General features: G+C 35.9%; 1 protein-coding gene across 2 annotated transcripts in view; it reads right to left on the bottom strand.

The window, feature by feature from the left end:
* Positions 1-274: 274 nt before the first annotated feature.
* Positions 275-24,824, bottom strand: part of LOC139971133 (vam6/Vps39-like protein) — a 52,100-nt gene continuing 27,550 nt past the window's right edge. For both annotated transcript variants that reach the window (XM_071977349.1, XM_071977350.1), the window contains exon 19: positions 275-3,373. In XM_071977349.1, the coding sequence (XP_071833450.1) occupies positions 3,197-3,373 (177 nt within the window). In that variant the 3' untranslated portion in view covers positions 275-3,196. The remainder of the gene's footprint in view (positions 3,374-24,824) is intronic.

Genomic DNA, 24,824 nt, shown 5'->3' with positions numbered 1-24,824 from the left:
TGGTTTCTGTAAAAATCGTTATAGAAACGATCTATTTGTCATCTCAGTTTCACTACATAATTGATTGTCTTTATAAACGCAAGAGAGAACAAAATCAAACCTTACTATAAAACAAGAGGTAGCTCGACAAAACCTAAACTCTTCAGCTCTTCCAATCGAACTAAAAATTGGTCCTTTGTAATTTAAGTATATTTTGCTCTAAAATATATAAAGGCAACCTTTCATAATTGATCGTTAACTCTATCATGTGTGTTAGCCAGTGGTAGCTTTGAGGATGCCCTTTCTCCACTTTTTTCTTTTTCAGTTCACATCATGAATGAATTTTTTCTACTTTAATTCTGTCTTTTTATTCCCTTTCTCCTCTGTTTTTCTTCTTAAAGTCTCAATGTGTGTTTGCCAAATTTTAACTTCCACCTTTCCAGCTTACTGCCCTAAAAGCTCAGTGAAAATAACACCCTTCTATGCAATTTTCATATTTATAATCATTATTTTTGAATTGAGTTATCTGTCCTTAAACATTTTGAGCCACATAAAATTTGCCATATTTTTTAACGAGTCCGTAGACTCTACTTCACTGCAAATTTGCAAGCCCCGCCCAACAGATCATGTGCCAATCAAATCTCTCTGTTTTGTTTACGACTGTTAGGCATAAGACTTAAGAGTGGACGATACGAGTATATATAGGTTAAATTTTGTGTACTGAACATGCTGGTAAGGGCTGTCACAGTTTTTTTACGGTAAATCGTTCACACAATAAGGGGCAACAGAAAATAAATTTCTTTCTTTCCATTGCAACAGCTTTTCTCCATTAAACCCACCCGTCATAAGAAACATTGAATCTGCTTCGGAAGTTTGTTTTCTGAAATTCATCACCAAACACGTATTGAGACTTTAAAGTCATATAAAATGACATCATTTTGCGTGTGTGTGTGTGTGTTAGTTGTGTAAATTTAAGAAATACCAGTTTGTAACACCCCCTATGAGGATATAAAGAGATATAAACTCAAATATTGAAACTGGGAAAAGGGAATTGCTGATTGTGCATTACTTGCATTTCATTTGAATTTTTCAAAATTTTCAAACAGAAATGCAAAGTTCATAAATTCTGCAAATTAGACTAGTTTCAAAGAAAATAAAATTATCAATTTAACTTTTACGTGAATAGTCCTTACTACACAGATGGCGAGGAGTCTTCAGATTTCTGCTTCAAGCATCAAGAAAGAACTCTTTAGACCTGCAAAAAGCTTCTGTCGTAACAAACTAAAGTAATAATATCAGAAAAAAATCAATTCATACAAAACAGATGCAATGATAGAGTGTAGTCTTCAAGTCCCAAGAAAAGGTCTTAGAAATCACATGACACTGAGTTGTGAAGTCTAATGCAGGTACCATGCCTAATTATGAAAGTACCACAACTATAATTGGTAATGTGAACATTCAGATGATTATAAATATTCCAAAAGACCAATACTTTCTGATACATCCATTGAGCAAGAATAAGCAAATGAAATTTATAATTTCAAAGCATTCATTTCTAAATTGATTACATTCTTGAAGACTCCTGATTTTGATTCTTAAACATGTCCTACGTCCTGAATTTGATTCTTAACATGGGTATAGGTCTTATGATACAGAATTTGTATTATATAGATAAATCATATTTAATATATTTCTGGTAAAGAAATAATGATAACTTTAGAATTTAAACTGAAATTTTTACATCAGTAAGAAATGGAGCATAAATGTTGCAAATGATTAAATTCTTAATATTTCAATAGCTGATTCAGTAGAACTTCTTAAATGGCACCAAAGTGTACATTATATCATACTATGGAATTCATACTTTGGAATGTGCAATTCATTTTCAAAGTGTTTAAAAAAGACTCTGTCCTCAGCTTTGCAATGAAATCTATACAGAGAATCCATTTGGAAATGTAACTTCCCTATGGAGGATTTTATATATTAATGATAAATTTTTAATGCAGCAAGATTATTTACCATAAATTGTAGTTCCATAAAGTAAAAAAGTCTCTGTAAATGCTATAAGTGACACATATACAGTATAATGCCAATAATATAAACCCAAAGAACAAATCAAGCGCTTAATTTGTAAACAATGACCCAATCTAGCTCAAAGGTCTTTATCATTGAAGTTTAGCATATATACTTGTTTTGACACTCAAAATTATTCCCAGATATCGGGATGTTTGAAAGTTGATAATAAATGAGAGAAAATGGTTGGAAAGTGCCTGTAAATGCTTTTGGAACTACAAGCATGAGCAGTGGAGTGCTCATTGAGGGGGAAAGGGGAGGGGGTGGGATGGCCTCCCCACCTCCATCATTAGTGTGGGAAATGTTCAATGGGGGATTTTTTTGAAATCCAAAAGTACTTATTAGCACAACCTTGCAATTGGACCTAATTGTAAACCTAATTGTAAACCTAATTTATAATTTAAATATGCCTCATGTTGCAATATTTGGCAACTAAAACTTTGAAATAACCTTCTGGGGTATCACCCACAGAGCCCCCTACAGTACATTGGAGTCACATTTAACGAACCCACAGCCACACCCTTCATTCTTACCAACAGTTTTTATCCGCCTACAGCAGGTCCATGAATTTTCCAAATTTAGATGGGGTAAATTTTGAATTTAGCCCACCCCCCTCCCCACCTTTGAAATCCTGTATATGTCACTGAGCAAGAGTGATCATTGAAGGAAAATACCCATGGTCTTTAAGTTATGAGCAAAATTCCTTTAATCTCCATCAGAAAAAGTTTCTGTCTTTAAAAAAAATGGTATTGTGAAACCATGACCAGACTGTTACTTAGACTGCACCCTGTGGAAGAAGAATCTTATATTTACAACTTATGATGTTGTTTAGTGAAGGTAATTTAAAAACAATCATCACTATAACTTATTACTTTCATTCCTCCATCTTTGGGAAAGATAATTGCATCTCCTATTTGCAATATTTAACATTAACTTTTACTTCAGTTTGTGTAGAGAATTAAGTCATAGAAAAACCAACAACTGTGTGGTCACCATGCATCTACGGTCAGCTGACCCGCATAAAATTCCAGATTGGCAAAGTGACCGACAATGCTAAGTAATAATATCTTCTCACTATCCACAATCTCTCCTTGCGCTTTGTTTTATAAGCTTACGGTTAAAGTTATACATTCATTTCACGTCATCACGTTGCTGCCACCGGTAAGACAGTGCGATCCTTGCAGCAGTAGTAATGTACGATGACTCCGTTGGGATACCGAGCAAACGCGCTGTTACCGATTCTCTTTCTGCAAACCAGGCAGGTTGTCTCTTCTGTAATAACACTTCTTGCACTCTGGTAGTACATGTGAAGCTCACGGATCTGAGAAGATAAATATAACCGTAAAATAAATGTTCCTGCAAGACACATATATTCCAAGCCAAACTTTACTCTTATGAAAAGAGGTAGGGCAGACAAGTATTCTGAAATGCTCAGAAATGCAAATAGAATGGACAACCCTTAATGTTTCTGAATATATAATTAAAATGGACATAACTTAAAATCTTGTTCATTTTTCTGTTTCAATTTACAACCCATTGTTTCAAAGGCTACACAACCACCATAGCTATTACAATTTTCCCCCCTTGATGGAAAATTTTTATTGCAATCGTAATGTAGTATTGCTGCAATGTTCAGTGATTGCTATTCCCCTATTACTTCAAGCTTGCAGTGTGCACTGTTAGCTGGATACAATAGTAATGACTGTGGCCACATTCAAGGCCTTAAACATGGGAAATTTCACACTGGATCCTGAACAGCTGGTGAAGAGCTGCTCCACCTCCTCATCCACAAAGTTGAAGATAAGCTGCTTGATTTGTGTTCTGTATGAAACTAAAAATATCTGGTTTCTATGGTAACTACAAAGTCTTTTCCTACCATGAACAGAAGGAAAATATAAAGTGGGAAAAAATAAATACACACAATCTTGCAGGAAAATATTCATTAGTACAACAATGGAATAATTAGTCAAGGTAGATGCTTAAAAAGAAGAGGATTTTTTTTTTAGTCTGGCAAAAAAGTGGCTGGTAGCACTAGGCCATGTAAAATTTCAAGTAGTAATATTCTTAAAGCCCAAGCAAGACTAAGAGTAACATTTTCTCTTGAATTAAAAAAAAACCCTTGAATGACAGGGACAAATACATCAATGTGTACTGATGCACTATATGTAATTGCATGGATCAATTAATGGACAGATAGATCGATATGTACACATGCAGCCATATAGACCAACTTTAGTAGACTTTGCTTTCCACAATCTTTAAAGATCCCACCATTCTTAAGGCAAATAATACTTATATGGTGGTAATGTCAGGGTATAATTAAGTCTTCAAATTTTGTGTACCGTGCAGTTTTAAAGTCTCTGAATTTTGTCTCTAATACAGTACAATGGTTTGTATGGGAATCAAAGTACATGTACATCTTTGCATTTGTATAGCAATTTGCCCCATATAGATAGCAGTTTGTGATTTAAGACACTGGATAAATTGTTCCATGAATATTAGTATATACATATTGTATATATATATGTATGACATTTGTAATGGAATGTTGAGAAAAACATCATCCATCGTATATTTTAGCAAAATTATAACCACTATAAAGTCGTCGACTGACACATACAGACACATAAGTTTAAACTTCAACAATACATTTTAGTTGTATACAAGTAATGTCTGAAGTTGCTTTTATGTTAAATAGTGCTCTGATTGGACAAAACCGGTGTTTACAAAATTAACAACACTTTTAATCACCATAAACTATTTTTATACTAATATGCGACATACTGTATGAGATTACAACCATGCAGTCACTTTCTGTGCATGTTTCTATTCCACTGATGGCAGTTTGCAGTACTTGATAATTAAAGCTAGCTGTGTCTAGGCTACTTTTTTTGTTTTGTTTGATTTTTGATTTGTTTAAATTCCTTTTGTGACTAATCTTTTTTACAGTGTCATAGTGACCCAAGCTGGTATAATGTGCCTAGCGCACACACGCTCCTTACTCTCTAAATTTGTACAATTCCTTATCGCTGAACTGTTGACCAACTACAAACAGAAAACAGAATTGGATGTATTAGCTTATTATACCAAGTCCACTTCAAACTGTCTTAATTTCCTTAGGTATGAGCAGACAAACTACCAATATACCAGATGCATTTGACTAAAACAGATATCAAAAGGTCAAAGTTTACTTTCACAATCCAACTGTTAATTGCAGAGCTTAATGCTGTAAAGGGCATGGGTGTTTTGAATCTATGCTCATGGGATAATATAAATTATCTAAGTCAGTGTTTTTCCCCATAGGTGGCAGTGTTGACCTATTTCAAGTTAACCATACTGTATATAGTACCTCCTAAAGATGGGCTTGATATTCCATAAAAGCCCAGTATATGTACTGTAGTCTGTTATTTACTGTAGAGAGTTAGGCCTTGCAATCGAGAAACGTTTGTTCTGGATATTTCTGAACCATCTCCACTATAAGTACATCCCAGGTAGATCAACCATCTCCACTAAATGTACAATCCAGCTAGATCAACCATCTTCTCTATAAGTACACTACAGTTAGATCAACCATCTCCACTATAAGTACAATCCAGCAAGATCAACCATCTCCACTATAAGTACAATCCAGCTAGATCAACCATCTCTACTATAAGTACAATCCAGCTAGATCAACCATCTCCACTAAATGTACAATCCAGCCAGATCAACCATCTCCACTAAATGTACAATCCAGCTAGATCAACCATCTCCACTATAAGAACATCCCAGGTAGATCAACCATCTCCACTAAATGTACAATCCAGCTAGATCAACCATCTTCTCTATAAGTACACTACAGTTAGATCAACCATCTCCACTATAAGTACAATCCAGCTAGATCAACCATCTCCACTATAAGTACAATCCAGCTAGATCAACCATCTCTACTATAAGTACAATCCAGCTAGATCAACCATCTCCACTAACTGTACAATCCAGCTAGATCAACCATCTTCTCTATAAGTACACTACAGTTAGATCAACCATCTCCACTATAAGTACAATCCAGCTAGATCAACCATCTCCACTATAAGTACAATCCAGCTAGATCAACCATTTCCACTATAAGTACAATCCAGCTAGATCAACCATCTCCACTAAATGTACAATCCAGCTAGATCAACCATCTCCACTATAAGTACACTACAGTTAGATCAACCACCTCCACTATAAGTACAATCCAGCTAGATCAACCATCCCCACTATAAGTACAATCCATCTAACAACCATCTCCACTATAAGTTCAATCCAGCTAGATCAACCATCTCCACTATAAGTACAATCCAGCTAGATCAACCATCCCCACTATAAGTACAATCCATCTAACAACCATCTCCACTATAAGTACAATCCAGCTACATTAACCACCTCCACTATAAGTACAATCCAGCTAGATCAGCCATCTCCACTATAATAAGTACAATCCAGTTAGATCAACCTTCTCCACTATAAGTAAAATCCAGCTACATCAACCATCTCCACTATATATAAGTACATCCCAGCTAGATCAACTATCCCCACTATAAGTACTGTACACTACAGCTAGATCAACCATCTTCTCTATAAGTACACTACAGTTAGATCAACCATCTCCACTATAAGTACAATCCAGCTAGATCAACTACCCCCACTATAAGTACAATCCAGCTAGACTAGCCAAAATTAAGCTTCTAGCTATTTTGCATTTTCAAGGACAGAATTATTCTTGGCATAATTATTTAACTACACTTTCATGGTTGCTTTGATATGCAAGAAACAATCTTTCCGAAGGTAACCATCTTATGTGACACTAAACACAAACCAACAGTTTGTGCTCAGGACATTGTTAATAACCATATATGCTTTAACATAGACACTTTACTATACTGATTGGGGGTCCTTTACATTGCAACACAACTCTAGCCACACTTGGAAGATGCCATGGTCCTCAGCATATAAATATTTCAATATAAATTCCATACTGCTTTTCAATACTGTCACAGCAAACAAACCCCACAGATGGGAATAATGATAATGGTCATAAAAAGTTTACACAACTCTTAACAAAACTCCTCACTTTTAGAAATTCTGGCTTACAAAAACAGTGTGGGGTCAAGTACCCAATGACATTCTTCACAGGCAAAAATGGCTAAACCTTACAGAACCCGAAATACAAACAATATGAACTAACTATCCTGCTACAGCTAAAGTAGTGTACGAGCTGTCAGATCCAAATATAGTGTGTATGGCAGCATAGCATTGGGCACTAAATGCAGTGTACAAGACATAGTATTATTCAGTGTTGGTGGGTTGTAAGTTATCCAAACCAAATGTTTAAGGTGGTCTCCATATCCCTGTAATGGATTGGAATGGTGGACTACATTTCATTTCAGCTTTATTAATATGGATTGCATTTGTACAATCTGGCGAAACCATATATATTCCAGTGTTAAAGGAAATATAAAAGGAACCCTGAAAATATCATCTGTTAATTTTAATAGTACATCAAAAATCATATCAGAAATAATGAAATGAGCCAATAATTTCAAAGTTTTTCAGTTGAAAGAATAAAACATTGCATGAAATTTCGGGGACAATGTTTTAATGGACAGATCAAACGGTGAATAACTAGACGCCTACCTAGTGGCGAATTGGTCGTTCCATCATATAGATCTGTTAGTCAGATTAAGGGATATCCCATAATGTGAAAATATTACATGGCTTGTTCAGAATATTGTAAAAGTTTTACCGACCAAAAATGTATAGCATCAAGGGTCTTTCAGACAAAACTTGATAGAACAAATTTTCTTTAGAGAGTTGCCGAAAAAAATCCACCACTTTTGGTCTCATGGTAAATGTACATGAATTCACAGTGTAGTTATAGAGCAGCTCTCCCTGGCATTGCAAATATTTACTAGCTTTTCAGAATCCCAAACATTACATGAATCTAACAACAGTTTTCAGTAACAACATTTTTCAGTACCAACAGTTTTAGCTAAAAGTTTTCTGTGAGATTACAAACCGGAAGTTTGACGCAAATCTAGAAGATTCACCACAACCTGTTGGCACATAAGACAAAACAAACACAACCAACTGCTTCATAACATCACTTAAGGATATATTCAAGTTACAGTCACCCATGTATATATGTGCCAACCTTTTGCACCTTGTACCTTTGATGTAAGAACAAATTTCTACATGTGCCTGAACTTAAGCAAATACTTATATACATGGGCAATATAAAATCAACTGCTTGATACCTGACTTGTTTGAATATAGTTTGAGCAACACACTGCAAGCTTTGGAGCTATTTATATTCTCATCACATCACTCCCACAGGATTCATATATAGTGACCTTTTCACTGGTAGAAACTAACCAGCTAGCATATATACATTGAAACAGCAAACTGAGGGTTCTGCCTTGGAAGTACAAGTGCAACTCTTTAAAAAAAAATAATACCAGATGGAATATACCTATCAAAGGTCAAGAAGGGTCATCGTAAAAATGTCCTATGAACCAAGCTCTCTTGATAATCACACCACTCACACCCTGCAAAGGGATCTATGATAACTTCTTTCTGCATGGTAATGTACTGTCACTGGGAGATCTGTGTCCAGGAGCAAAAACTTAATCAACTGACCACTATACTTCAGAATACCTCTTACTGGTACTGTTATATTGTGGTGCCGACCAAAGTGTGATGGGTGACAATCACCAATCTCTGGACAATGGCATCCTACCGCAAGTCCCAATATTTGTTACTTGGTCATGTAAAAGTAGCTCTATAAAGGACAGCAGTTTCAAAAGTGTGTGAATGAAATATCAGGTACATAACAATTTAACAATTGAGATAACAGCGGGGATCACAGGTTACCATGAAAACCAATAATAACATGAAGTGTTTAAGTCCTTTAGGGATACGATGATGTGTTAATGATGTAAGGATTTCAAGGTTGAATGAGAATGGCAAAAGTTGCAGTATGAAAAAAAGAATAAAAAGAAGAATGAAAAGAAGAAAAGAGAGAATGGATAGGATTTTGCTGCTACCACTTACAAACAAAGCCTGAACAGGCTTCTAGCTATAAAAATATGTGACTGTATTGCCACCACAAAAGGTGCAATAGCATAGTAACACGACCAAAGACATCATGATACCTACAGTAAATGTTTGAACTCTGCGGTTGAGGTAAAGTTTCTTGTTGCTTACCTCCAGCATTTTATCAGCTTTCTGATTGTAAAGTGTCCATAATTAAAAGTGTGGCATTTTAGTTAACACTTGAAAATGTAATCAGCTGAAACCCCTTTGATGTCTTTTTATTACCTCTTAAAAGAGATGGATTAACTGTAGTGACAGCAACAACTTGGAAAATAGCCCAATAAACAGATGAAAGGAGGTATCAGTACAGTCCAAAAAAACATTGTTTCCAATGGTACAATATATACTAATTATCTTCAGTTGCCCAGGTACAGTACCCTATTACCCTTGCTTTTAAACTTACAAAATTCCCATTCAAACAGTCTTTTTCTAGACACCATGGGTGGTAGAATGAGAAGGAAGGGCATTGACCGGAGGGGTCCGGCCATAGAGGGCGCACTGTGTGAAAAGGTTAGCAGTTCATTCTAGACAAGGTAGAACGAGAGTGCTAAGGTTGTGGGGAGACAGGTAAGCGAGAAGCGAAGTATATATTACTTATTCTGTGTGTTTTAAAAATGCTACTGTAACCTCCACATCTATGTTTATTAGAAATGTTCACTTCACTATCTCTTCAAAACAAACACTTGTAAATATTTTGTTGAGCTCAAACCCCAAAATTTTACTTTTGCTCATTCTTTGAAACAATTTGTACCTTATTACTGTGTGAACCTATCCACAGTAAACAACTACATTCTGTAATAATCATTTCCCTTGTGCCTTTTATTTCTAAATTCATTGTGTCAACACCTCTCAATTCAATATACTATACTACTTTAAAGCTGGCAACTACAAGATTACAAGAAGAACATCAGTGAAGTACAGGAAATAAAATCGGACGTAGAATCATTAATATAAGGGGTCACTCTCTGTGTTTAGAACAGACCATCTGACATTCCTAGGAAGAAGACATCAGCTGTCTTATAATTGCCAACAATCTGAGATGCTAATTGTATAATAAATATTACACACCAGGGCTCCCTGACCTAGTGCTGATAACCAGTAACAGCCTACCATACTATTTATGTATAGGTCAGTTATTTTTGTCTCTGTGTATACATTCCACATACAATTACAGCTCTTGATCCTATACATATAGCAGCCGATACAACAGACACACACTTGAGCTATCATCAGAAGATGAACCTAGTAACATCATCTGTTTATACAAAAACAAACATGCCACAATTTGATATCGGAATGAAGAAAGCTGATAAACTAATTAAAAAGGTGCTGCTGATGTAATGGATTTCTCATGGCATATGGGAAAGGTATAACCTCTTGTAAAGCCTGCGTATGGAGACCACTGTATGTATACTAAGGCCTCACTAATTGCATATATATCATATGGAGTACTGTAGTGTCTGAAATATATAGAATCTCAAACACAGATTATATTATTATAATATTAGTATCCAATCAATCCTCATTTTTACAGGTTTAGATCAAGAAGTAAACCAGAACTATCTATGCAAATATGTAAAATCAATACCAGACATTTGATGTAGAAATTTACATTCAATTTCTGGAATAGCAATTTAAAGTTTGGGATGAATCAGGTACATAATACATATTATACAGGTATGTACCTAGCTGGGTTTTATGAGGAATGTGTAATCTACAATGTATGATTACCACATAATCGTAGCACTGTAAATTACATTTTGGCCATATTTATACTTTTATCAGTCTATATCTGACAATTATTGAACTTAAAAGGTTTTACTGAGGCGATACAAAGAATTCGATCTTGATGGACCATGTAGTACATAGCCAAGTACTCAATATGCCTTCCATAAGATACAAACTCTATACACTTTGAACACATTGCTTTCTGGAAGCAATAAATATATGACATGTGCTTCCCACTTGTCTCTAACCATCAACTTCCACTTTTGTCATAAATCAGTTTTCTTGAAGGGCTTAAATTACTTGAAATTCATCTAGTCTTGAAAGTTCAGCGCTGAGATTAGTTCCGTCTTGGCAACAGCAATAGCTTTCACACTGTGCATTATAACTGATATTATACGTCGCACCGTATATTACGCAGACGAGTCTTCCTGTACGCGAGCCCCACTAGCGACATATGTACTTTATGGTGTAATTACCTAATCGCTAATGCCTTCTACATCCAGTTAATAACAGTGCGTGAGTTGCCATGGTGACAATCATCTCCAGACCTGTGTTATCATATTCTCAGCTGGAGACAACCCAATGATATTGTTTCACCGCTGGGTATACATACTGTCGCAGGCAGACAGATTCGAACATGGGAAATAGAATGGTCTGTAAAGTGAAAATGTCTATTTACTGTACCATGAACTGTCTTGAACTGGTTTAGCGGTACTTAAGAGCAGCTATATTAACATGCTCTTGAAACTTTCACGAGAGACTTGAATCATCATCACAGCGCAGCACTCTAATATCACTACTTAATTAATATAGTATCATAAATTGCCCTAGAACATACCACTGCTGCATAGCACTATGACTATATAGCATTCTGTTGACCGCAATTTTCTCTCACATCAAAAGCCTTACGTTTCCACAGAAAAGGACTTTTTGCTTTTTCTCACATATTTTCAAATTTCTAGAAAACAATGGCTAACACAGAATTCAGGGTTTCATTCCAAAAGACATGCCAAAGGTTTTCTGGATTTAATTCAAAAGATGACAAATGTAACTAATATACAAGTATACTGTCCTTCAATTCCTGCAGTTCCAGTTTTGCTAATGTTTTGAGGAGCCGTTTATCGGGCAGTTTTGCAATATAGTTTGCATTTACTGGTGGACTTCACCATACCGGTAGAAAGTCAAACCAAGTTCAAATTTTATCTTTTCCTCCTCTTATGAGAGGTCAAATCACAGTTTACCTGCTTATTGACTGAAATTCTTCAACACGATTTCCTACTAACATCACAGCATGTTCAACCTACATCTGTTGGTAATACAAACGAGTAAACCTTCATGAGGTGTCCAAGCGACACAGTATAGCTACTGCCGTCATATCATATAGCTACAGTAGTGTAGGTTAAAGACCTGCAAAAATCTGTAAATCAAATATGTAGATCCTAAACAGGAATCGCAAACAAGGTCAAACCGGAGAAGTTAGAAGTAAATTTACTTAGCAGTCACAAATAGAGCATAAAGGACATTTGGAGGGGGTAGGGGAGGGGAAGAATCTAATCATGCTTCAGTGACTAATCAAAATTACATCGGCTATGAAACTGGATAACAGAATAGATCATACATAATTGTATACTCTAAATGGGTCTATTCTAGGCTGCCATCCTGAATCTGATTTGGATATAGTTTTGTGGCAGTTAAATTCTTCCTGGAGCTTAGATTCTGCTGGGAGCTATAGGAGCCAACAGGTCATCTCCTAGGGGTAAGGACAACTTGAAGGTACCAAGCATATACTATCTACACATCCCATACAAATTATGAGGGCCCAATATCAGATACCTTGTACCCCAGCCATGCCTCTTCCAGTTGTTATTATCATCCACTAGTGTCACACGTGTGTCGATTGAAGTATACACATTACAATTACTATTATACAAGAAATACTGAACATGAGAAGAAGGGTAAGTGACAGATGAGATACATGCTAAATGTTGCCGTGGCAACATGTTAGGCTGTGTTAGACTTTGGCTGAAGGAAGGTTAGTGGATAAGCATGAGGAAGAACTGTGTCTGTTGAATAGAAAGGTAAGTTTTGAGGGCTCCTCTGGAAAGCAGTGCTTCTGCACTGAGCAGGACTACCCTCATTAAAGATGACAATAGTAAAAAGAAATAAATAAAAAAAAATAGGAAGTGGAAGGAGGGGAGATTCACAAGATAAGCAGTATAGTATGCATTAGGCATCGTAAAAATGGGTATTAATTAAGGCATAGGTCTCACAGCTAGAGAGATGAGTGGATGCCTCTCCCTTGATACATTAGCATCACTCTCAGTCGCTTAATCACCACATGACTGTCATTCATTAATATTTTAAATTTGAGAGCATTAATGTACCAGTTCATAAGTCCAATGAATTTCAAATGCAAAACAATATAGGCAAGCTAGACCTATACCACTGCAACGAAACAATGTAGAACACTTGTAACATAAATAATCATTGGGTTGTAATATGTTTGTCAATAATGTTTCCATACATTCAGCATCCTTGAAGTAAATTTAGACAAATACAACCCTCTCAACCCACGATACATTTTAAGTTCTTGCAAAGTTGCAGCCTACCTGCTCCAACTGCCTCTTGTAAAGAGAACAACCAAAGCCATTATTTTAAATTCCTCTGACATTAACTGAATGCGATTTTAGGTAAAAAGTTTTACCTTTATTTGATAAATTTATTCTGATACTGAGCATCCACTCAATCTTAACTCTCTCAGGACTTTTATGTAGATCTCTCTTTATTCATTTAACCTAAGTTCAGGATCCTAAGCTGTCTCCTACGTGAGTTGTTTCGATGTGCCTGACTTGATCCAATTTCAGAGAAGCTTTTCCTCATGAAATCCTTCTTGAGTAAATGAGATTTACACTATCAGAATTGGATGCAGGTAGAACAGTAATGTTACAGACTTTAAGATATATCACAAATGCAGCTACAACAAAGTCAAGCTGAAGGTACAAACGATTGATAGAAATCATGCTATGAGATTTTCCGATATTTGATGTTCTTTTGGGTATTAGCTGATGGATAGTTAACAAGAGTTAATACCTTAATTATATGCAGTGTTTAATGTATACCACAACCTGTAATACTTATACAACCTATCTTTTAACATATTTACCTCACTGTTTAGCTATTTATTTAAATTCATGCAAAGTAGCAGGCACATAACATTATATAGCAATGTAATTCATTGCAAATTGGACTTACTACATAAGGGTAAAATTAAGATATCCAGCTTTGATACACAGAACCCTACATTTACATACAGAACCTAAGTACTATCTTTAACTGTTAAAAATAGACCCTAAAATGGCCAATCACAATCAAAAGAGTTAATGAGGAGTAAAAGGTTTGACAAATTCATCCACTTACTGATGTAAATATTGTCAAGAAACTGCAAAATCAATGACACTCCATAACGTGATAAATCTTAAGCCCAATTAGCAGTACTATTGACCTCAAATTTAGTCAAGAAAGGTATATATTTGTTGTTAAGTTTGCAAGAATCTTTGTATTGTTAAAAGACTGTAAACCTTTATTTTAATCAACACAGCATATATACAACACAAATGGATAGTTTTTGTTATCATAATGTTCTGATGTGTACAGATCAGACAGAGAGAGAGAGGAATTTGAGGGTTGTAATAAGTTACATTTATTACTATATATATGGAGTAAAATTCCAGATCATATGGCCATATGAATTGAATTAACATACATTACATCTATATCTTCATCAAGTATCTCATTTTTGATACAGACCCTCTGCATAATAAGCATTTATCTTAATTTTGCTAATTGTGCGGCACATCAGACAGTTTTAGAGTCAAAGCAGTCCACATTAGTTTCTCTAGCCTTCAATGTCTTCATCTCTGATGTCCAAAATCTAATTCAGACCTTACTGATTGATTTCCTCGGTCTTATGTAATGTATAGAGTACAGAGCCTCTAGGCGAAATCTTTACGAGTGAGCTGGGCCTCTCGGAATTTTAAATTTAGCTGAGACCACCGTCAGCTGAAGCTATTTGGCAGAATAAATTTTTGACTCTGTCCTTTTTATTTATCACCATTCCTCGCCATCTCACAGCATAAAACCGATAATAACGTAAAGGCCAATGATTTGACAGTTTGCCAAGCTGCTCTGATTTTAACTTTATAGGTGAGTAGGGTGTCAGAAGCCAGTTAGAGATGATATATATCTCCTGAAAGAAACTTTAATGGTTTAATCACTTAATTGATTCTGGGACACTTTTACATGATTAATGAGGGCAAACATACCACTTACATACTCATGCAATCTGGAAGGGAGTATTCACTGTCTCATTCAAATGTCACACACACTAAGTAGCGAATCTTTCTGAGCTACAACATTTATTACGAAGAAAAGTTATAGTGAAATACACACACTTTTACAGTACTGTTTACATTACACAAACTCCACATATAAACAGAGGAGAATCGTTTGGCAGAATATCACAGTTAGTGGGTATTCTCTGTGTACCCTTTGTAGTCCTCAGTGCCATTATGTTTGTCTACCCCCCCCCCCCTCTCTCCCACCATCCTGCAAGTGCAAGCTTAAAATAGACAGTTGCTATGTTGCTATGAGCTGATCAATTTCCAACCGACCATTTTCATAGCATCTTCAGAAATCGACCCGACAACCAGTACAACAATATCTATTGTGTGGTAACCTCAAGTAGAAGATGCTACTGACATTATTTCTACAATATACTTAAATTGACTATTTTACGTAACCTCCCAGAACTGATAGTCTGCACATATATTGAAAGGTAAGCTTTAACAACATGTAAAGTCCATACTATGTGTAAAAGTAAGTTGGCCTGAGGTTTGGATCCTAGCAGGATCTTCTTCTGGGGCTAAAGGCTAAAACATATACTACATAGAGCTCTTGAAATGTATGAACATTCTCTATTGCATTAAAGGTGGTAAGGAACCAGATGTTTCACAGATGGGCTACATTAAAGATATTCTATGAGAACTACATGTCAATATTAAACAAACAAAAATACGTAGCTTTCTAGTAATATTATACTTTACTATTTCAACGTTGGTCAGATTTAATTATGAGATTTAATAAGATACCACATGAACTAGGATTTAATGGAATTATACATTGACAAGATGCCAAAGGTTATATGAAACACTAACACAATTGCAACTAATACTATGAAAGCAAATCTTGATAAACCTCACTAACCCCCCTGCCCACTAACCACCCCCCCCCCCCACCCTCCAACTCTGCTAACAACACACAGTATGTATATGCCAAGAACACACAGGATACCATCCAATGTATATTTGCTCCATGCATACTGTACTCGGAGGTATATATTTAAAAGCCCTTCCCGTCAGGTCTTTTAATAACTAGAATTGATACTTGGTTCACATAACACATCACTGACACATCACACGTCAGGAACAAGAGCATACTATCGTCAAACATTATAGTAATATTTTCTGAAGACTTGGAGATAGAATTTAGTCAACCTTAAATAATAATGATGGTATACATGTCCTTCATGTTTTTCATCATCCACTTTGAGCAAAAACATGATTCATTTTATGTGATTGCAAGAAATATTTATTATTATTACTTTTCTAATGATACATTCACCTATTGTTAAACTTGTTATAAACAGAGTGCTTTTCAATAAGAGAAAAAAAAGAAGAAAAGAAAAAAAACCCATCAAAGAAGGAGAAGACTAACAATAAACTATCACAAAGACTTTCACTCATCTAGCTGAAATTATTAAGAATCGTAATTACTCCAGGTGGCAAGACTTATGCGGGAAACATACTGTACACAGACTAATATCCAAGGCCACACAGATGACGCCTCTCTGAATGTTAAAGATCAAAGTTACGTACGTAAAACAGGGAATATGATTCTGGGTTTGTTTCACAAGTTTTGGTTATTTGACAGACATACATTGTCTCACTTTGCCCAAGCCATGCAATGTATCTTCACATGGAATTGGATACCCCTGATTCATGCATGTATATGTGGATATCATGATTTAGCTGCTCCCAGGAATACTAAGGACGTTATCATTAATGTTTTACTCCAATGAGTAAAATTTTATGACCCACAAATTTAATCAGTTCCTTTGTCACATTTGCAAACTACTGAATGCCTAATTTGATTATTCCTCATGTGACTTTGGTAGACTAAAGTAACATGTTATACGTACAGTACCTGGCTTTTCCTTATTTCAATTGTCAGGTATTGTACTTACGGTATGATCTGATTGTAGCAAATTCAGCCAATATTCAGCCAATATACAGCTATGTATATTCCAAAACTTACCAGGGTTGGAGTGGTATGCTTACCTGTCTCCTCACAACCTCAGCACACTCATCCTATCATGTCTAGAGTGAACTGGTAACCTTTTTACACTGTGTGCCCTCTAAGACCGGACCTGGCCGGTCAATGACCTCCCTTATCATTCTACCACTCAAAGTGTTTAGATTATTTGTTTTCGTCATGGACTTTATCTGTTCGATCCGTAACGGAACTGTGTGTCAAGTGCTGCACACATCATATGTGACATTCCTTCAAAAGGTGTGTCCATTGAGCTACAATTTACAGTATATACAGTACTTGTTAGGCATATTAGTAAACATGAGAAGTGGAGTTCAATTGCAGATATGATACTTATAGAGAAAAGGATTTTGATGCAATGTTAAAGGGATGGTCTTGCACATGCACACAATGTCACACAGTTTATAAGGAACTTCAGAGGACAAAAAACATTCCACATTGATACATGAGACACCATCTCAGAGTTTCTAATAGTGATATTAAAGCTAATTTGCTAACGAATACAGCTGTTTACGAGAAAAGGAGCACAGTGGGTGGTATGTGATGTAATGCAGCTACATGTTCTTCAACTTTCCTTTCACTATCTTGTTCTCGATTCTCCTCGATATGTGATACTTTTGGAATGTTTGCATGAGCTGTTGATACCTGTGAGTTAAAGGCTTGCAAGAACAGATAAAATTTTGTGGGACCATTATCTCCTTCTGTCCAAAAGTAAATATTTTCATAAAGACAGTTTGTTTTCAGCACATCTGCAATGACGATGTCACTTACTCTTCTGTCGCCCAGTATATTCATGAGACTTTTTTCCAATTTCAGTAGCAACACATCATCTTTGCGATAAACACTCTTGATATCAAGGTGCAGTTTTCACCAAATGATGCTATGAATTTGCAGCTAATTTTTTCATACATGTCACGTTCGGTCATTGGAGTATGGATCCACATGTCTCTGCAGATATATGGCTAGCCAAAAGCCTACAACTTATAGTTTAAATGTGCACATATGTGTGTTTCTCATCTAATTATCGAAGCTCTTCCAAAACATTTAAAGTACTATTGGTAACCAAGCACATACATTTAGTCATCGCAATCAAACTATGACTTTTTGAGAAATTGGAACACACACAATGGGGTGCAACCAGAGAACAACTCAACCAGCTTAATTTTTTACCTCAGGCAATGACATGGAATATGACAAGTTGACAACAATACTTTATTGAAGAGAGATCTAGAGCTCCTTACAATGAAGGAGGAATTTTGTATAGACTTAACATCACGATAGAAGAAATAGCTGAGTGGCGAGGTAATTATTTGCTCGCAAATATAGAGCAAATCTATAGGCCCAATGTGAAACAGCTTAGGATAATAGGGTTCGTAATACATTGCTGACTGAACTATCCTGATAATGCAGAGATGAATCTACACACAAGGCATCTGCATGGTTATATTATGCAGAAGACCTTAACAGCAACAGCAGCAGCATGCAGCCACAGGCCTCTTGACTATGAGTCACAGCTGCAAATGCTGAAGATGTTTGGTGCCTAGGAAACATAATGATAGAAGATGCTATCTACTGCCATTCCAATAATCCAAAGACTTTCATGCATAAACCTCATCCATATCCCCCTGAAACTGTGACTATACATGTACGCCTGAAGCCTGGAGTACACACACAGCAGGCAGGCGTTATTGCTACAGCACAGTTGATGATCATGCCCGTTAAACGTGTATACTGAGTTTAATGAAATAAGCAGGAGATATCTACATGTAGTCATGTTTTAATGTGTAGATAATTAGAGGTTTATCTGTCAAAGCATATGATGTGAGGAGATAAAAACAACCTCCAGAAGTAGCTGGGCGGCAGCTATCATTGATTTTAGTCAAGGGTACCTGTGGCGAATAAATGTAATTGATGCCGGAGTGGATATCGAACATTCTACGAATATTCCCAGAGAAAAAATAGAAAATTGAAAACAACCAGCTGAAACCTTACAAGTAAAGCTGTTAGGCATTAATTATGTATAAGAGAGAGAGAGAGAGAAAGAGAGAGACCTCGGTCAACAGAGGAAAGCAACGTTCATCTTTCTGCAGCATGGTATCATCCAAGGCATTTTTTATTAACATTCCTAAATGAACAATATCTATTTCTGTCAGACAAATCATCAACCTTATTGTTACATTAATTTATAATAATAAATTCTCCATTCCAATTTTGCCATGGAGGCTTTTATTTTAGTACCAATTAGTGTCATTTACACCCCATCTAACAAAGAAAGGGCACTGAGGTTTCTTACCCACATGGTCCTAGTTTAGTTGCTCAGTGTGGCTCTAAAATGTCACAAACTTGTTGTCATGGCAATAGTCATATGTCATTTAATGCTGCAGAAAACATAATCTACACCTTTACGTCTTATTTTGTAATCCTTGCTTCTAACTGTACAAGTAGAAATGTTTTCCATTTGAATCCACCCCAACAATGCATCATCCTACTACCTGCAATGCCATTGCATTTTCCTCACATTTTCACCTGGCATTTTATTTTCTGGGTGGTGCATTCTTAATTTCTTGAGTAAAATGGTGACCTTGTGAAAAACAAATTTTTGTAGTAATCTGGCTTTTTTTGCCTAATTCTTCAAGTGTAAATAGATATTCTGTGTTTAGACTGTCTATTTTGAACTAAATCAGAGGAATACTGATGATCAGTAAATATCAAACCGACATCTCTTAATTAAGGACAGTCATCGTGCAAGCACGGCGATGCTGTCCTGAAGATACAATGAGACAACATAGGGGAAAAGAAAAATAAATACATCTTTGTGTCTCCACTAACCACAAAATAATCTGAAAATGTTTCGAAAACATTCTACACAGTAGAGGGAATAAAATCAACTCAATATAGTTTGTTGAGCGAGTGCGGGAATGTTAATTGACTTGATATATGGATGCAATTTCCAAACGAAGGTCCCATATAGAATGTTATCTCCTTTCCCTTTGTCTGTATGCTCTATTTAACACAGAGTTAGAAGAGAGCCCCTGAGAAGTGTCAAGAGTTGACACTGCCACAAATAGGCCGCCTTAAGAGTACACAACTGTTAATTTAAATCCACTGTGTTACAGTGCACAATGAGATAGAATGATCACTGTAAACTCTGTAATTACCGGAGCAGAGAAAAGGACGCTCTGGAAACGATGATTCATGAAAATGGATTCAATAAAAATAAAACAGATTTATTAAAAAATTGGCTGGAGGCATTTTTCTTCCGGTTCCTAGGACACAAATTATGCACTATATATCAAAATGAGTTTTATTAATTTCAAATTTTGAGAAATTCTAAATGATGCATTCAAATTTTCAAATTTGAGAAAGAATATAGTAAACACGTAATTCAGTAGCATCGGTCGACAGACACGCTTTTGTTGATTTGAGGTGGTCGAAAATTGCTTCACCAGACTTGATTTCAGGATTTAAAGCATACTATTTCTTAAATTTGGTCATGTTAAAACTATTAAAGTCTTAATTGATAAATTGACGAAACAAACTGTAGTTTTCAAAGTTCACACAAAATGTCTGAGTTCAAATTTAGTTCAATGTTTAAATCAGATATAAACTAGATGTCAGCAGTTAGGAACGGATAAACAAAGTTGGCAAAACACCATAAGGGGTGAAACATAACCCATTCCTTGCATGTCTCAAACACAAACGTAATTCTCTTTAATCTAATTTGTGATGCCATAATTAGCCAGCACATTTCTGCATGATCCACAATATGTTACAGAAGAAGCACAAGCTATTAGTTTACATATCAAGATGGTTAGAATTACTCTAAAGCTTAATAAAAAATAAAAAATTATGCATGAAAAAAAAAAAAAAAAAACTTGAACATTATTTCTGCACTAATTAGTTTTTCATATAAAGTATCTTGTCTCTAGGCTTTGTGCTTGTATCAAATGACAGTTTGAAGTTCCTCCATAATACACAGTTGTATAAGTTGTAATGCTCAGTCAATGAACCACTTGAGAACTGGTGTGCAGAACAATCTCTGCTCTTTAGTTAACTTCTCGTGTACCTGTGTAAATGATCCACAGCTGAAAGCTGGCTTAGTTACTATTCTGTGGCCTTTAAATTTTAACACTACGGCTTTAAATTGTCACACTACTTTAACTTACAAAACCTTAATTACTGAGGGTGTAGTCTGTCACGCGAATCTACCAGCATATTGAGCAGAAGTTTGGGCGTGTTTTTCATTCCCAGCCTGTACAAGTGACTAGAGCTTAAATCACATTAAAAAGACATACACTGCAGCCTGCATGATATAATGTTTCTATATTCATAGGTATTACACCATCAGTTATTGTCATATGATGTACTATTTATACTTTATACCAATGGAAGACTAAAAGTAGAAGGTAGTTGAGCACAATCACATGCTAAAAACATTAAACATCATATGCAAATTACCTCTGCATGTCTGAATGGTAAAAAATGCTTAAAATTTCTGAAAGTACTTTGCTGGAGTTTATATAGCTCCCAAAATTGCTCTTACACATTGAATTGGGACAAATGATCATTTCTATTCGGAGAGAGAGTCAATTAACAAAGAAGAATGATAAAACAGTAGCTTTTCCAGTATATTTAAGAGGAGTTATGACATATTTATATCACCCCAACCTCCCCCCCCCCCTACCACTGTTATCCATAATTAATATTATTCTCTGATAAATTTGCAGCAGGCATCATGTTAAATACAAATTAAATGTTTGACAGCAAAATTAAAACTTCTAAGTGGTCTGGGCTCTCTTTGTTTCCTGTCACTCTCTCCTTTATTTATTCTGTTCTACATGACAGCGGCTAAAAGACTCTCCGTCTGGAGATCTCCCATTTACGAACATAAATTTCTGTTTTAGTATAATTAGATCGGGCCTCTGACTGGTTTGGGAGAAGCCAAACACCTATCAATTCACTTGCTTTTAGTACTCTTTGTAAAAGTCAAAGTAGGGCAGACTCGACCCAGTAGACAAAAGCAGGGATAAAGATCCTTAAGGCGACGATTAACTACAAGATATAACTCGAAACGGAGAAAAAAGGAACAGTGCCGATGTATAAAAGTAGATAGTTCACAACAGCAGCTCTGCTTTGTTGTCTGATTATGATTCGTTAATATCATTTATGACTCAAAGTGAAACCAAGCGAAGCTGTGTAAACACAATGGTGACTCACTGCTGTACTGCGGCATTGTTTGATTGTGATGGTATGCGTCGTACCCGCCAGTTAATAATGTGTGGAGCTGGAACTATGTAAACGTTAGAACAATCAATGCAATGGGCGGCAATGGGCGACAAAAGACAGAAAGCAGGACTGAAAATCAGCAACATCGATATTAATCATCATTCTTTTATTTTATGAACTCATTTTGCTAATGCATCCTCAAATATTCAAAGTGACATCATATGTAATGATACTGAGAAGAGGTACAAATATCTTCAAATCAAGTGTTATGAAGCTGACTAAATGTCTCAAAATATGGACTACTCTTAAAAGAACCATCAGTTTTACAACTAACCGCAGATTCGAATGTCAACGATGGGGCTCTCCGGCCAAGCCCAACATAGTAGAGGGCGCTATCATATCGGTCCTTTTATAGTTCTGCTACACTATATGACTGCTTCAGTCTACGACTGCACATCATAATGGCACCATGAGGTTGCACTATCACTAGTAGTATATATACAAACTTTGTAATTATTGAAGGAGAGATCTCTTGAATCTTACTTCAATTTGTTTTATTTAAATGTTACTTGGTTATACAGGCAGTGACCTAATAGACAAGCCACAAAGGTTTTCTATTTAGAGATCATATCCTATTGCAATGTATGTGTAAATCCTCACACATTAAATATACTGTACTTTCCAACATATGTGTACTGTACGTTGTAGTTACAGAAAGATACAACATGAAATGACTGTGTGACGTCATTGGGATGCTTGGAACTGAGTATCATAAGATTAATTAAAACAGCCTCTATTTAAAATATAGAAGTACAAACTAACAGGGAACCTTGACTCTCACATGACCATTGTGGACATCCTATTGTATCCTGCAGCAGTATCTTATTAACTTGATTAATGAAGAGATCTAACCCTGGACGCAATGATACTGCCAGGTAATGCATTCATAAATAATAGTACAAAGCTAACTGTATATAATACAGTGAAGACCTTGTGCACTAGCACAATGCAACACAATGTTAATAACTGCTGTGAGAGACACAACCAGCCTAGCATACATCTTCCCCTTTGAGAAGACTTATGAATAAACACATTCAAGGCCATTGTAAAACCTGAAAACCTTCAAAAAGGATAACATTTCATTGTGTATGAAACAAAACAAAAATTATTGGTAAAACTTTTTATGGCATCAGAACCAAGAAACATTGGAATAATTTGGTTAAGTTGGTTTCAGGGGCAAATCTGAGTAATATCAATCAGATTTATATATGTTAGCACCACAATCAGCCACTAGTTGTGCAAGTCTAGCATTTCTCTTATCTAGCAGTGCATGAGCAACTACTAAAAACTGTGTTATCTTCAAACTGGAAAAAAAAAACTTTTCTGAACTGTTTTGGAAAATGTTAATAACAAGTACCTCTACCATATAGACTAATAAAGACGGTTGGGTTTGCTTCTTTAATTATAACTAAAGCTGTGGATATCTATAGATTGCATAGTCCGTCAATAAGAAAACAAAAGAGACATAACACTTTGAACAAAGCAACACACAGTGAATGGAGGAATACATAATTACAGACACGAAGGGCATGCATTAAAGAGAACAATGAGGGCAGGGTAATACAAAGAGGAGAGCAGCTAGGGTAATACAAAGTCAAGAGCACTATGGTAATACAAAGTGGAGAGCAGCTACTGTAACATGAAGTCGAGAGCAGCTGGGGAAGTACCAAGTCGAGAGCAGCTAGTGTAATACAAAGAGGAGAGCAGCTAGGGTAATACAAAGAAGAGAGCAGCTAGGGTAATACAAAGTCGAGAGCAACTAGGGTAATACAAAGAGGAGAGCAGCTAGGGTAATACAAAGAGGAGAGCAGCTAGGGTAATACAAAGTCGAGAGCAACTAGGGTAATACAAAGTCGAGAGCAACTAGGGTAATACAAAGTCGAGAGCAACTAGGGTAATACAAAGTCGAGAGCAGCTACTGTAATACAAAGTCAAGAGCAGGGTAATACAAAGTCTAGAGCAGGTTAACACAGAGAGAAGTGGTGTTGTTATTAATATAATGCATTAGTTTCATGAGCTGTGTCAACCATAAGGGCTGTCTGGTAGGGAAATTGCAGGATCGGTATGAGAACATGTGAAAACTCAGTGATCTGAATGTGATCTGAATAGTGGTAATAGCAGTATAAATTATATGAGTAAAGAAGTAAGGCAAGAACAACACTAAGACTCTATTCTCCTCCAAATGGGGGTAGCTGGTCGGTGGAGAGGAAACAATTAACTACAGGCACATTAATCTTGACAGAAGATGTCTG

Source organism: Apostichopus japonicus, chromosome 8, assembly GCF_037975245.1.
Source record: "Apostichopus japonicus isolate 1M-3 chromosome 8, ASM3797524v1, whole genome shotgun sequence".
In the NCBI taxonomy this organism is placed as follows: Eukaryota; Metazoa; Echinodermata; class Holothuroidea; order Aspidochirotida; family Stichopodidae; genus Apostichopus; species Apostichopus japonicus.
The sequence above is the reverse complement of the archived record's forward strand: the minus strand, read 5'-3'. Positions and strand labels throughout refer to the sequence as shown.